General features: G+C 38.8%; 1 protein-coding gene and 1 long non-coding RNA gene across 2 annotated transcripts; both read left to right on the plus strand.

The window, feature by feature from the left end:
• The first annotated feature begins 6,770 nt into the window (after positions 1-6,770).
• Positions 6,771-9,951, plus strand: LOC134527726 (endo-polygalacturonase-like). The gene is made up of 2 exons (XM_063360644.1): positions 6,771-6,828; positions 8,126-9,951. The coding sequence occupies exon 2, from the start codon at positions 8,218-8,220 to the stop codon at positions 9,424-9,426; it is 1,209 nt and encodes a 402-aa protein (XP_063216714.1). The 5' UTR covers positions 6,771-6,828; positions 8,126-8,217; the 3' UTR covers positions 9,427-9,951.
• Positions 9,952-10,531: 580 nt separating this feature from the next.
• On the plus strand, positions 10,532-12,319 carry LOC134527727 (uncharacterized). The gene is made up of 2 exons (XR_010074257.1): positions 10,532-11,695; positions 11,815-12,319. It is a non-coding gene; the product is annotated as an uncharacterized LOC134527727 (long non-coding RNA).
• Positions 12,320-15,047: the final 2,728 nt, after the last annotated feature.

The following is a 15,047-nucleotide window of genomic DNA, read 5'->3' on the forward strand; positions in this document are numbered from 1 at the left end:
CTTTGTTATAGATGGCAGAAAATTGAGGTCATGTTATTTACACCACGTATTTTTAATTCTAGAGCATTATTTTCATCATTGTATGATAACTATTTTCTACAATTTAATAGCAACAATACATTGAATTAGAATTAACATTGATTAGTATTGTACTTACCGACAATCAATGCCAATGGATTAGAAGGAATTTTACATCCAGCATGGTTCTCATATTCTCGTCCCATCACCCGAGATCTTTTAATTACATAACGCTTATAATTGGCTGGATTTGCTCGCCGCTTTCCTTTATGTTGTTCAGGAATATCATCTGAATTATCACACATTTTACAAATTACCAAACAAAGAGTGCCAACGATGGTTAAACATAAGTCTCAGCCTGTATTTTGTTTTAACAGAACAGCCAACTGTTTGAATGCTAATATCATGCAGGGTTGTCAACTTCGAAAACAACGCAATAAATTTATTTTGTGTTAAAAGGGCATAAGTCCAGGACTTCAGCCCTTTTAACGTAAATCGTAAAATTAAAAGGTTATTTCCGACCATTGTTGTAGGTGTTACAACTGTCTTTTTTACATAAACCGATGGGTCTATCGTCAAATAATGTTGTCAAACAATAATCTCATTTTCGAAAATAATGTGTCTTCCGCCCTTTTAACAAACAGCTATTCAACTGTCATCGTCGCTTCTTGTGCGTGATATCAGTTTCGTTATCGGCAATGCACTCCACTGCGCCATAAACAAATAGAACCCAAATAAATAAATAGTCGTTGACGTCAAATAGTACTTCAAAAACAACTTGGCACTTGGTAATGTTATTTTCCAAAGTGGTTTGTTATGCTGCTGTTTGTATTAAAAGACCACTTCCAAGGAAAGATAACATGACATTTTTTAAAAGATAAAATTGAGGGGAAAAAATGTGAGCAAATCTTCCAGTACTCGCCAGTGGTGTGTAAACATATACTCTAGGTAACGAGCAAATTCATGTTGTTCATATGGCAAATAAACTTATAATACAAAACTCGGACACGAAATATAACGTAGAATTAATTATTTAAATTAATGCCGAGCTTCATAAATATACTGGTAAATAAAATATTTGCTTTTCAAGTAACAACATTTCTGGATGCAAAATTTCTGCACCCGCCGCTGGAATTCGCTACCACAATCGTAAACGTTGCTTGCCACCATCACGCGCAGATAGTAGCACGAAACAATCGGAATATTTTAACTTTTATAAACAGCTCTGATAAAAGTAAAAAAGGCTTGAAAAAATCCGGAACCCCAGCTTTGGACCTGATTTCCGTTATCGGAATTCACTAAACAGTTAATACTATAAAGTTTCCGTACACCATGGTTATACCTCTAGGGCATTACTAAACTATTAACCTGAGATGCTTTAAAACGCATATTATAACAATAAATACATGTTTGTTTATTTGTTTTTTGCATAAACGACTATAAGCAGTCTGTAACTACGTCTTAGAAATAAACTTTTAACTTATTGAGCTGATTTAACAGTATTATCTAAAATTGTTTTATTATAATGTTACCAAACCAAGTAAAAAAAAAAACAGTGTTTCCAGTTACGAGAACTGAACCACGACCCTTGAGATCAACGAGCGCGCGCTCTACCACTGTGCTACTAAAGCTAGTTTACATCAAGTGCGCATCATTCGCACATGTTCATGAGCGTTCGCAAACACTTGAAAACAATCGCGAACGCGTAAAGAGGTTCCCGTTCACACCGCCTGCATACGCCGAAAAGAACAGTTGTTCTCGAGCATTCGGCGAGGTTCTGTGAAAGTGCACGAAAATAAACATGGCACCCACAGTGTCAAAGCTTGCCATCTGGAGAGTTCCAGCTGCGCCTCGGAGGAGGACAGACGTGTCCCGGAGCTGCTCGCCTAGACCTTCAGGCCTAAGCTGTGTGTAGTACTTATCAGTGCTACCCAGCGGCATTTTTGAAAGGTAGCCTGTGCACCCAGAGTGTGCAGGCAGGTAGTAAGTGGAACGGTACCAGGTAACGGTATTTTTATTTACGACGGACGAGCTCAGAGACACCCGGGGAGTTAGATCCCCTTCAGCCTAGCCTGAACCCGGCTAACTTAGCCCCGGGGGACGGTCAGTGGGTGCTCACGAGTGTGAGGTGACCAAACGACATTGCTGACAGCGAAGCCCACGCAGGGCCTAGCACCACGGACGAAAATGGCTAGACTCTAGCCACATCAAAGAGGGCTAAGCGCTCGCACGTGGAGGTGTCCTGTGCGAGCGGCGACGACGAGGCGGGCCCCGACCCCCCTCCGCAACAAAACCGCAGACTCCTACGGCCACGACCAAAGCTCCGCGCATAAAGCCCCTTTTCGTATTTCTCGATCAGGGACACCAATACCCTTTAGTGTACTCTGCACTGAAGGGCGCGCTGACGGAAAAGTTCACGTGCCAACACCGAGGCCGGGACGAGATGCAGGTAAATACTGCAAGTATCGCGGAATATCACCGCGCGATCAAGGCCCTTCAGGCCATAGGTGCTCAGCACTCTGTGCTTCTACAGAGTGATGAAATTCCAAAAAATGACAGGTTGTGATAATTTCGCAAAGTGCCGACTGCTTTTTGCTGACGACAGGCGACCTGAAACACTATCCATTCAGGAGCTGGGACCGATGTAGCAATACGCGATTAATTAACGTAAGTAAATTTATTAATATACACACAAGCGTACAGAACATTCTTAGTTTTAAGTTACACGCGCTGGCTGGCAGCCTGGGGGAAACGACAAAGTCGCCCCCACATAGCCAGTACTGCCCAAAACCAAATGCGGACAGCAATGTCCAAGCTCCCGCCCATTGCTTAGTAGCTTGTTTCTACTCTGTCCAACTCTTCTTCCGGAACCATCCTTCTGTTTCCTGTAACCAACCTGCTTGATATTAATGCATGAAATTTTTGCATCCCGCATGTCTGAGCCCAGGGTTTTCCTTGTGTCTATGCAGTTTTTACCTGGACCCAACTTATCTAGTTTTTAATCTAGAATAGTCAGTGAGGGGAGTTAGTCATGGCGCCAATTGCTGCCATGGCTGGCCAATCCCCCTCCTAGCACATGATGCATGCTACCTCTCCTGCATGGCTTAAACCCTGCATGATTAGAGCGTATAGGCTTCGGCCTGAGACGCACTTAGAGCCTCCCCCTAACCCAGACCCCTCCCAAATACACTTAGTTTTATTACTTAGGTTAGGAAAAAAAACTTGCCATCTGTGCTGCGTCGATTGTGACACTGGCTGAACTCCAAAAAGAGAAGCGCACGAGGAGTAAACGCAGAATGTGGGAATCATAATTTTGAGAGCCAGAAATTACACCCAATTGCTTGCTGACTTCAGAGCGGATGAAACTGGGGGTTTAAAAAATTTCAACCGCATGTCATCATCAAACTTCGATTTTTTACTTAATAAAATTGAAGAAAAAGTGTGGTGGAATTATACTAACTACCGCGTGTGTTCCTGTTGGGATTAGTTTGGCACTAACCCTTCGATTTTTAGCTGCAGGGGACTTGTATGTCCGTCTCTATTATCTGTTCCGAGTTTCGAAGCCAGCAATTTCGAAAATAATTCCTGAAGTCTATGAAGCAATCGTAGATGCACTGAGGGAGTATGTAAAGGTAGTAACAAAGTTTGAATTTTATTTATGAAAATGTTTATTAACTTTGTAATGTTTATTAACATTGAAAGACTACTATCATCTAATTACGTTTAGTGAGTCTAAGGACATTTGTACGTTTCTTGACGATATCAGACAGAACATAATCAATCAACCTACTGATGACGTAACAACAAACGGTCCATTAAAATATAACTTGTGGTTGGATTGTATATATGGAAACCCATATCCGTTCGATTATAAAGTGAAGAAGTGTACATTCAAGACATCGGCTGCAGTAATTTACAGTTCTGGCGATAAAAAGCAAGCTGTTAAACACAGCGTCCAGAAACTCTGTCAAGAAGAGGAAGTAAAGGATCGGGATGGTCTATGTCTAGTATAAACCGATTGAGACTTAGAATTCGTAATTTCGCTTCAATGCAGAACTAAATGTTTATAAATATGATTGCTAACTTTTGCATGTGTTCCTGTAGTATAGTAGCAATTATATAATATTTTTTTTAAGTAAAAAAAATGTTAATTGTTTTCGAACCGGTCGCTATTATGCTAAATTGATGTTATATGAATTTTTTGCATCTACCAAGGATCGAACCATGGATAGGAACTGGTATAATAAATCATTGTATTGATGGGTATTATTTTTTATTTTTACCGAATGTGTAGATCAATAAATACAAATTTCCAAGATAGCGGTTATAACAGCTTATATGGTGCTGGATGGCTAGGAAACTATGCATATTTTATGACTTACCACCTTATTTATTGAAATTGTTATATAATTAATAAAATATTTTTTGCATCACCCAGTGATCTAACCAAGGACGGGAACTGATCGAATCAATCAGTTTATTGATTGCAAATTTATTTAATGAATTTTGGAATTTTTCCCGAATTTATAGCTAAATAATTACGTATATCCAAGATGGCGCCCAAATATCAAGATGGTGGGTGTCACAGTAATAATAAATGATTACTGCACTCTAGTGGGCAAGAATTAAACTAACATAGTGGTAGCGCACTCTAGCAGACGAAAACCAGATGGTGGTCTCCAGACGAAAACATGATGACAGAAATGACATCATACTAGCTGGCGGTATACATACCTTGGCATTTGTGGTGGGAGGTCAGTCTGCCGGTGGCTTCCGTGGAGGAAGGATCTATCGATATTTTTTTTATTTTTGTTCTTACCAGGTTCTAACTTAGGACTCCATGACGTAAGTGCGTTTCTAAAATAATATTTTATTAAAATTTATTCATTTTTTATAAATTTTTAATTTTTTTCATTAAAATCGGATAGTAAATAAAGATTTCCAAGATGGCGACCTTAACGTAAAGTGCATCGGTGTTTATTTAAATATTTTTGATTAAAATTTGATTATTTAATTTTTTCATACATTTAAAAATATTTTTTTATTATAATAGGATATTAAAGATTACCTCATCTGTAGTCGGTCGGTGCGGGGACGAGTAACTGATGTAAAATGAAGATCCCGGGGGCCGGCAGCCGGTATTTATACGTTGAGAGGAGGGTTAGGGGGTAGATGGGTCAGAAATTTGGGGTGGGGTTAAGTGGTGGTGGTTTTTCATTGCAAGGAAAAAAATAATTTTTGAGAGAGGGAAAAAAATTTCTGGATGGGGTTGGGAGAAAATGGGGGAAGAGAAAATTCTGAGAAACGAATATTTAGGGGGGGGGGGGTAAGAAAGTCCAAGAAAAACATTATTGGCTAAGGGGGGAGTAGGGGTGGGTAAAATCCGAGAAAATAATATTTAGGGGAAGGGGAAAAATTAGAAGAAAAAAATTGTGTAAGGGGGGGAGGGGGGGAGATATATGCAATGGTCAAAGTGATGAGGGTCAGTCTGCTGGTAGCCTCCGTGGAGGAAAGACCTGTTGCCATATTTTTATCTCGCCGGGTTCGAACCAAGGATTCCGGGCTCCATGGCAAAAGTGTACATCTTTTAAAAAATTTTAATAATTTTTTTATTAATTTTTTTATTAAATTCTCTTGATTATTTTTTATGAACTTTAAAAAATTTATTGATTTTCTAACATAAAATTTACGGATTTTTAATATGTCGGCCGTAACGGAAATTACAACAGTGGTGTCATAATTCAAAATGGCGGATCCAAAATGGCGGATCCAAAATGACTGTCAAGGTCATACAAGATGGCCGCCGTGACGTCACAATCCAAGATGGGTAGTTTAAATCTATGTTTTTGCTAATAATTATAATAACGCTGATTACTCGCACAACCAATCAACCACAAAAACAAATAGCGATCGTCGCTTGACGTTCGACCGTTCGGGTTTATTCGGCTCAGCTCGTGTAGCACCGTCCCCTTTTGTCTACGGGAAAGATCTTTTTTCTAGATGCGACGGAGTTTCCCCTGGCAGAGATATCGCGTACACTGTGCACGCGTTCAAAAACCAGCTGGGATGTGTTTGAAAGTCAAATGAATAATCGATAGAACAACTTGCGCTGGATGCTAGGCACTTTGTGAAACAAGTATTTTATTTTCACTTCAAACATATGAATTTGGCGCCCTCTGGAATTGCCACTTGGGGCAGATACCCCGGTTATGCGCGCCCCCCCTCCCACAAGATCCGAGGCTGTGTATCGTTTGCATCCTTACGCAGTACAAGTACATCTAGAACAGGTGGTGGGGCTCAGGAAACGGGCTAGTCTCGGAGAGAGCAGTACGGCGGCAGAATCATAAAAATTACTGCAAATTAAATATTCGCAGCTGGGTCAGCCACATTCTCTGCGATCACCCTGACACGGTAGTGTGATCGTCCAGGATGTTTCGTAGCTTACTGGTGAGGGGGAGCCTGCCGCTCGCTCCGCCGACCATCCTGTAGTATCATAGTATCATGTCTGATGCTAAGTGACAGAATGTACATGAACTCTCCGGGAGCAGTGCGGGAACCTTATCAATACGGACTTCTGTTGAGCACCTGTTTGTGATATTCGGAACGACTAGACGAGCGTGTGACCTTGGAGTTCGTTTTGACGCACGTAAATAACCTCACGTGATGTGGCATTTTCGTAAGCACCTTATTTCGGCTTGAAGTTCGAGTGGCTAACTGTCTGATACTGTATTTCCTACGACTTATATAAACCGTAGTTATCTACGAACATGGTACTGTGCGCAGGGGCTCTGTCGTGGCTGAACTACAGCAGTAAGTACTGTGTGCAGCATTCAAGTGTAACTAAACTGCATTTATTTATATTTTACCCCTATGTACAATCAGCATTGGGTAGACGCAATTTTATATAGATAATTATAATTAAAACGAAATAACACCGCTATGAGAGACAATGCATTGTATAACACTGAAATGCAAAGCAAAACATGAAACACATTTGAATGACCTAATGACGAATTAATTCAAAAAATTTAAATAACTGTGTACTATAAATCTAAAATTTATTTTGTTTCTGGTGAATACTCTTTTTCTAAGCTTACTGGAAGAGTAGAAAGTAAAATAAAATTTTACTAAAAAATACTTCACGAACAGTTAAGTCAGTAAAAGCAATCAAATTAATAAGGAGATGGGGGTTACAACATTGCGTATCGATTTTTTATTCATATAAATAGTATTGTAATAAAAAAAACAGTGAGCAAAGGTACAATTCAAGTTCTTACTCTGTCAAAACCACAAAGAAACTGATGCCAAGGAATGATGCAATCAATCTAATTTTTTTTCCATAGAATCACTAATAAAAAAATGTGTGCATCTAGTATGAGGATTCGTTTCGATACATAACATATATTAGCCAAATTTGTATAATGCCTTATATAATATGCACTATATATCTATGACATGAACAACATTCATAATAATGACTCATCAATTTATTTGTGTGGTGTATGTATTTTACAGCATACGGTTTGGCCTTCTTTTTAACGAATTTTATAAAATTCTTTAGTGCCAAAATTTCGGTAATGTTCAAGTTTAGCTTAACGATACCAGAAAATCTAACAGGTAACAAACACAAACACAAACATGAATATGATATATTAAGGGGTGGATAGGAACAGAATGGCATAGTTTTAAAAAGGTTTTTAGGCCATAACATTTTCTGTTGTCAAATTTTCAAAAATCTTTTTGTTTAAAGCATAGTACATAGTAAAATTAAAAAATGCCTTAAGTCAATAGTGACTGACTGCTACAAATACGATTCTTTCATTTGGAGTTCAGAATTTTATTCGTTTTTTAAGTGATTACACCTGTAGTAATAATGTGAATAGATATTGTATTATGGTCTTTTAAAATAGATAAGTGTGTGATCTCTGCCTTAACGAAAGTAAATTTTCAAAATAAAATGTTAAAATTTGTTATGGCATAAAAATGGTTGAAATCAATACGTTGAATAATTTCGATTTCAATCTATTCCTCTCCTAATGTTGTATTTATATATTTTGTTACTTATGTTTATTTTAATTTAATTAAAATTATTGTTCTTAATTGGCAGGTTTCTCCTGAAGCACTTAAATTAATTCCAGTGTTGAATCAGGATCGGTTCCAAGGCATATTCTACTCCTCATCTAAAACAGATACATCAACATGCATTATACTTCAGTAATCGCCCTCGCATTGGCCATACTGCACATCGCAGTGGCCAAGGACTTGCGATCGGTGTCGGAACCGAAGATTCCGTCTGCTTGCACTTCCCTGAAGGGCACGGGGAAAGAGGAGACGTCTGTCATCCAGAAGGCTCTCTCCTCCTGTGGCAGCGGGAAAGCCGTCCACCTGGCATCCGGCACCTTCATCTCGGGCCCGCTGACGATTCCCTCAGGAGTGGGTCTGTGGGTCGACAGTGGGGCGGTGCTGAAGGCCAGCACCAACCCGAAAGACTTCGACGAGGGAAAGAACACGTGCGGGACGCTAGATAATAACGGCAAAGGCTGCAAGCCGCTCATCACCATCAAGAGCGCCAAGGGCAGTGGAATATACGGCAAGGGCACCATCGATGGCCAAGGAGGACAGACCATGACAGGCAAGGGCGAGACCTGGTGGAAGCTCGCAGCCGATGCCAAAACCAAGAACAAGAAACAAAACGCGCCCAGACTGATTCAAATTGAAAACTCGAATGACATCACTTTGTACCTGATAACGCTGAAGAACTCCCCCAATTTCCACGTCGCCAGCAAGAGCACCAACGGCTTCACCGCATGGGGAGTCACCATCAACACGCCGGGAACTGCCCGCAACACGGACGGCATCGACCCGATGGGATCTCAGAATGTCACCATCACGCACTGTAACATTGCCACCGGCGACGACAACGTGGCCATCAAGGCAGGCAACGCGCCGACCAAGTACGTTTCCATAACCAACAACAAGTTCGGTGTTGGCCACGGTATGTCCATCGGCAGTGAAGTCAACGATGGTGTCAGCTCAGTGACTGTCAGCACGCTGACGCTGGACGGCACCACCAACGGCCTGAGGATCAAGAGCGACAAGTCCCGTGGTGGTCTGGTGACAGGCGTCGCCTACACCAACGTCTGCATGCACAACGTGAAGAACCCCATTGTCCTCGACACTCAGTACAGCAGCTCTAGCGGCAGCCACATTCCCACCTTCAAGGGCATCACTTTCAACAACATCAAGGTGTTGACTGCTGGAACCTTTACGTTCGATGGTATCAGCGATTCAAATCCTGTAGAGGCCACTCTCAACGACGTGCACATCAAATCAGGCTCCAAATGGGTTACGAAATATGCAAAGATAAGTGGCAAGTACTCAGAAGATGCAAGTGGCAGCAGTTGCTAAGGCATCACTAATTCGTCAGTAAAATGTGTGTTGGACAAGCTCTAACGAACCATGGTTATGTAGCCATTAAAAACGCAAATAATTTTGTTCAAGTTCAGAAACAGTATTAAAACATTAAAATTCTACCAATTTTAATGTTTTCTGTAAATCTTTATGCTTATAACTATTTTTATATATTGTATCGAATAATATTTATTAAGGTTTAACAAATGCGAAGTCAATAAATAATAAACTAAACAAACCCATAAAATAATTATGGTATAGAAAGTGGTTTGTAGTGAAATATAAGTCAAAATTCATGCTTAAATGTTTATATGATTAATCAAAGAGACTTTTTTACTTTAAAATATTATGGTATTGTTTTGTTTTAATACATATAAATTCCTTTTTAAAATTATATAGCATGTCATTTGAAGTTATAATCTCAATATTACTATTTTTTTTTAAAATAGTATATACTAGAATGAATGTCTTACTAATTCTTTGTAAATTTATGTCACATAATAAATCACAAAGATAATTGCATTGTGTAATATTTATTTTCATAATAATACTACCAAAGTGCATTGTGTTCGATCATAAGTAACTGTAGAATACCAGTTGTCAGTTGTCAGCTTCTCGATTTTTTTACCAATAATTATTTAGTGAATATTGTTGAATACATGGTTTTGTTTATTTTTGTTAATTTTTTAAGAATGCTTCCGAATTTTTATTACATTTGTAGTAATATTAAGAATAATCGTTTATTTATTTGCAACGATTACCACTGCCAAAATTATAAAGACTATGGATATTTTTTTAAATTAGCTTCTTAATAGTTATTGTATTATATATTGTTACATTATGAATAATATTAAACAAAGTGTTTTATAAACATTATAAACATGCAAACACAATGGCATTTTAGAGTTCATATTTACTCGTACATTAAAAGCTTGATTCCTATTTGAACATATAAATGTATATTGTTAACAAGTGACGTTTTGATTTATCCAGATTCACAAACAATGTATTGGTTTTATAACAAACATCACCCTAATCAATAGTATCTTAAAAAAATAAGTAAGATCTAAAGACAAAGTTAGATCAGCAAACAGTACTGAATTAAAATTAACATTTCAAATTAATTTTGGCACAATTCTAAATTTGAATTTTTGAAAATTTATGCAATCAGTATTCTTTTGCTGCAAGAACTTAAACTTTTTCCACCTGCTGAACACTCCCATTTTATCTTTCTCAGACCTTTCTCCCCAATTGTTCCCAACATATTATTTTGTCTCCCATCTAATAACCCAGCAAGTACTATCGTTTTATTCCCGCCTTTGTGCATGTACGCCGCCTGAAATTCGCCTCCGAGACATGACAAGAACTGTATGTCCTGCAAGCTCTCAGGGCAGGCTGTTTCTAATACCTCGTCTGACATGAGCACTTTATGGCGTGATCTCGAGTCATTTTCATCAACGTCCAGTCATGCCTCCGGTCTCAGTAGAGCCCCATTCCCACTGTCAACGCAGTTTTCGCCCCCCCCCCCCCTTCTCCAAGCTTTCCTGGGAACACTGGCCAGAGCATTGACCGGCCACTAACCCCGGCCAGGGTCGGCCTATCCCAAGGCCACGACTCCAGTCCCAGAAAGTACTGCTTATGCACTCTAGTGGCAGTGTTGCGAATTATTTCCCCTGGCGCCTTGTGCTACAAAAAGTACCCCGTAGTTCATTCCCAGGTCACCAGAGTGCTGGACTAGTCCCGTCCATAAGATTAAAGTTTTAGCAGTCACCTCGTGTGAGTCGATCACTCTTTGGTTCGGTCACCCCTCAGTATGTCGCGCTGACATCGGCCAGTAACACCAACTTCGAGATATCGAAGTCAGTATTTCTTGACATGCTCCTCGATAATCTTCGGAACCTTTCGGTCTGAAAGACGAGGCCTCCCCCCCCCCCTTTTCTTTTGATTGCCATCATCTTTTAATTACGAGTCGCTGCCATCCAAAACGAACTTCGCACCGCGATTTCAGGTGGACCACACCGCATCGTCGACATTGAGACTTCACTCCATGCGTCGTTTAAAGATGTAATCAGCTAAGCAAGTGATGTGATTCCCACAACTTTAGTAATTACTAATTAGTCATTCTGCGTACCTCTTAGAAGTAGTCATGCTTCGTTTATAATACTGCTTAATATTTTCTACTTTTTTTTACATGGAAACGTCCGCGACAACCGCGAGTTCGCGAGATCCACATCTTGGCTGATAATGGAAGCCATCTCCCTGTATGGTGAGTTTCTGACATTCATTATTCCCCGACCATCATCGTTGTTAAAAGGCATTTTCTGCCTATTTTGCCAACTGTCTGTGAACCATTCCTGAACATGTTTGATTCGGATCTGTTCACAGACAGGGTCCGAGGGCCGGACAGGTTCCAAGGGTCGTATGAGGTTCCAAGGGCCTGATACGGAACTGACCACTCCACCCTCGAGTCCTTCCTCCGGCAATGGGGACGACTAAGGCGCCCTGACGCCTCGTTAGCAGCACAACTTCGGCCAGCCATCGTCAAACTTCCAGTTCTTAAGTTGTTTTTTTTTGCATCTTCAGAATAATATTAAATCACGACGTTGAAGAGATCTGATCACCATAAAAATTTTCTTTCGGGACTTTATTCGGTCTAAGTGTGCTTATTGTGAAAGCAACTTAACTGGTTTATTGTTGTGAATTTCATTTAAATTGTGTTAATTATCAATGTAATTGTCTAATAAGGACCGGCCCATTCTTTAGATAATGTAATGTTGTTTGTAATGTTAATGTAATTACAAAATATAATAATACATTTGTCAATCAATTTATAAAATATCACCTTACTGTGAAAATAATCAAATGTTAAATAAACATAGAGGTACTTATATCTAGACGAAATCATTATTTTGACTTCTGAAACTAAAAGGTCCACTAGTTACACAACTCATCAACAAAGAGTGAAATGTGACAAAATGATAACAGAAATTGGTTTACTCAGTTATAACAGGAAGTGTAACAAACTTAAATTATATCCAAAAAGTGAAAAGTTCCCGGCCAGACCCTTGTTGTACTCCATATTTTACCTCTATTTTTGATGTGTAAACAACTTAACTCTCGGTGTATGGCATTTGGTAGGAGTAATTTCGTGAATGGAACGGAAGTCGATTGGAACAAAAATGTGTCCCCAAGGTGCTGTCATCTGTCAAAGTCTCAGAAATCTGGAAAAGGTGGTGGACATTCGTGATTCATCCTCCATGTACATTGCTTTCGTGGCTAACATCGCAGATTTTACACTGCGCAGAGCTGTTAAAAATATTTATAATTGTAAAACTATATTTTAATACTTTATGTTGATGCGGGCCGGTCTGTCCCAAGGATGGATGCCTGTTAGTTGTGCCCGGAATGATATCAGTTGTATGGGGGGAGGGGTGTGTTTGTCATGTGGCCGGACCTAGTGCCCAATCTTTCACTAGGGTTACCTGGGATTCTCAGGGAATCAATGTTACTAAGCAAGTATAAAAAGTATTGGCGGTATCGAATGTATTAAACTTTGGAACAACACTCGATATGGTGCTATTGAGTCATCTAACTTGAGTCGTTTCGGCTCGACGCATTTATGTTGATGTATCTCGCCTAAAAGTGGTGTAACTGTGGACCAAGCGGGCGTTACAGCTTACACTTTGTTATGGGTAGGAAAGTCACACAGGCCACACATCACGGAGGCGTTGCCACGAAATATGTACACTATAGCTTCCAAACTGATAATAACTTGAAGAGCCTGACACGGCTTGCACATGTCCTTCAATGGCGACATCATGAGTTGTAGGACTACCGGTAATAACATTTTTGAAAATAATGTAGGTGTTAAATGAAGAAAAAAAAAGATTGAAAAAAAAAGTTCAAATTTTCCAAATAAAAGCAAGTATTTTTAACCGTATTTACAAAAAAATCTATACAGATCTAATATATATACATACACATATATAAACATATGTAATGTAGGTCCAGGCATGACTTTTGAACGAATGTTCCAATTTTCATAGCATTTTTTTTGTGGTCGTAAAGGTCTCGTTTTCATTGTGGTTAAATTTTATGCCATCTGAAAATTTCAAGTTTGATATAATTTTTAAAGGGACCAATCAAAAATAATTGAAGGTGGTGTTTTTTTTAATAATTACTTGTTTTTTCTTATTCATAACAAACAGGAAAAAAAATTCTCCTACTCTTTGCTGTTTTACTTATGTTATATCTTTAAAAAATTGATTTTTGCTGCATTATTATTTAAATTTATTTTATTCTTCTTTTGGTGCTTAAAACACTTATAATATAAAGAAAACAAAATTTCTGTGAAATAAAAGTTATAATTGAAAGTATTTTTTATTTACCTTTTAAGATGCTCTGGGTAAGAAGAAAGATTACTGAAAAGGCAAAATGGACTCAGGACAAACTTAAAATAACGATAAAGCAAGTGGTGGATGGGAAATCAATAAGAAGTAAGGCCTTACAGTTTGATATCACAAGGACCACTCTGATAGAAGCATTTAATATCCTAGCATGGGAAGATTGCCAGTTTTTATGGAAGGACAGGAAAAAGTGTTGGCCGATAGGGTTATCACACTAGCTAACCTTACAGATTTGAGACATTTAGCTTTTAAACTTGCAGAGAAACTGAAAATAAAGTACAATTTTAAAGAAGAAACTAAAATGACATGCTAAAATTGGACGTTAGGATTTCGTAAAAGAAATCAACAAATAACTCTTAGAAAATCATCGCCAACAAGCACCAGCAGAGTTTTAAAATTTAACAAAGAAAAAGTAAATATATTTTTTAACAATCTAAATTGCCTTATAGAACAATTTTATTTCCAACCACACAGAATATTTCAATGTCTATGAGGCCAGCATATCGTCAGTTCAGAAGCCAGTACACATTTTAGAACCTAAGGGTCACAATCAAGTTGGAGGTGTTAAGCGCTCCCGGACTCTATGTCCCACCACTGTTCATCTTTTCAAGAAAAAGGATGTCTCCTCATCTTGAGAAGGGTGAACCTGCAGGGGCACAATTCAGATGCTTTCAAAACGCGTAGTCGAACGATGAACTTTTTCTACACTGGTTGAAGCACTTCGAGAAGTCCACATAGCCTACAGCAGATGATCCAGTCCTCCTCGTACTGGACAATCATAGCAGTCATGCAACCCTGTCCACCCACGATTTCTGTAACCAGCACCACATTCATATGATCTCCATACCACCATATACATTACACAGATTACAGCTCCTTGACGTAACATTTATTGAACCACTTAAAAGTGCCTTCAACAGAGAATGTGACAAATACATGAGGTCAAATATACATAAGAAGATAACTTCTTATGAATAGCTTACATTTTCAACCAGGCATATTTAAATGTAGTAACTATTGGAAAAAGAGTATCTGGGTTTAAAAAGTACAGAAATATACCCTGTAAATAAAGACAGATTTAAAGTTGAGAAGTTTGCACACACAAAAAATGTATAACATGTATTTAGAAGCTGAAGAGGTTTCCTGTCTTGGTAAAAATGACATAAGTTAAAATCTAACGATTGATAACACAACCTACCCCTGATACATTGG

Source organism: Bacillus rossius, chromosome 1 (genome assembly GCF_032445375.1).
Source record: "Bacillus rossius redtenbacheri isolate Brsri chromosome 1, Brsri_v3, whole genome shotgun sequence".
Lineage (NCBI taxonomy): Eukaryota > Metazoa > Arthropoda > Insecta > Phasmatodea > Bacillidae > Bacillus > Bacillus rossius.

What these genes read in the sequence shown, in the direction of transcription:
- LOC134527726 (XM_063360644.1), top strand. Translation starts at nt 8,218, where the DNA reads ATGCATTATACTTCAGTAATCGCCCTCGCATTGGCCATACTGCACATC.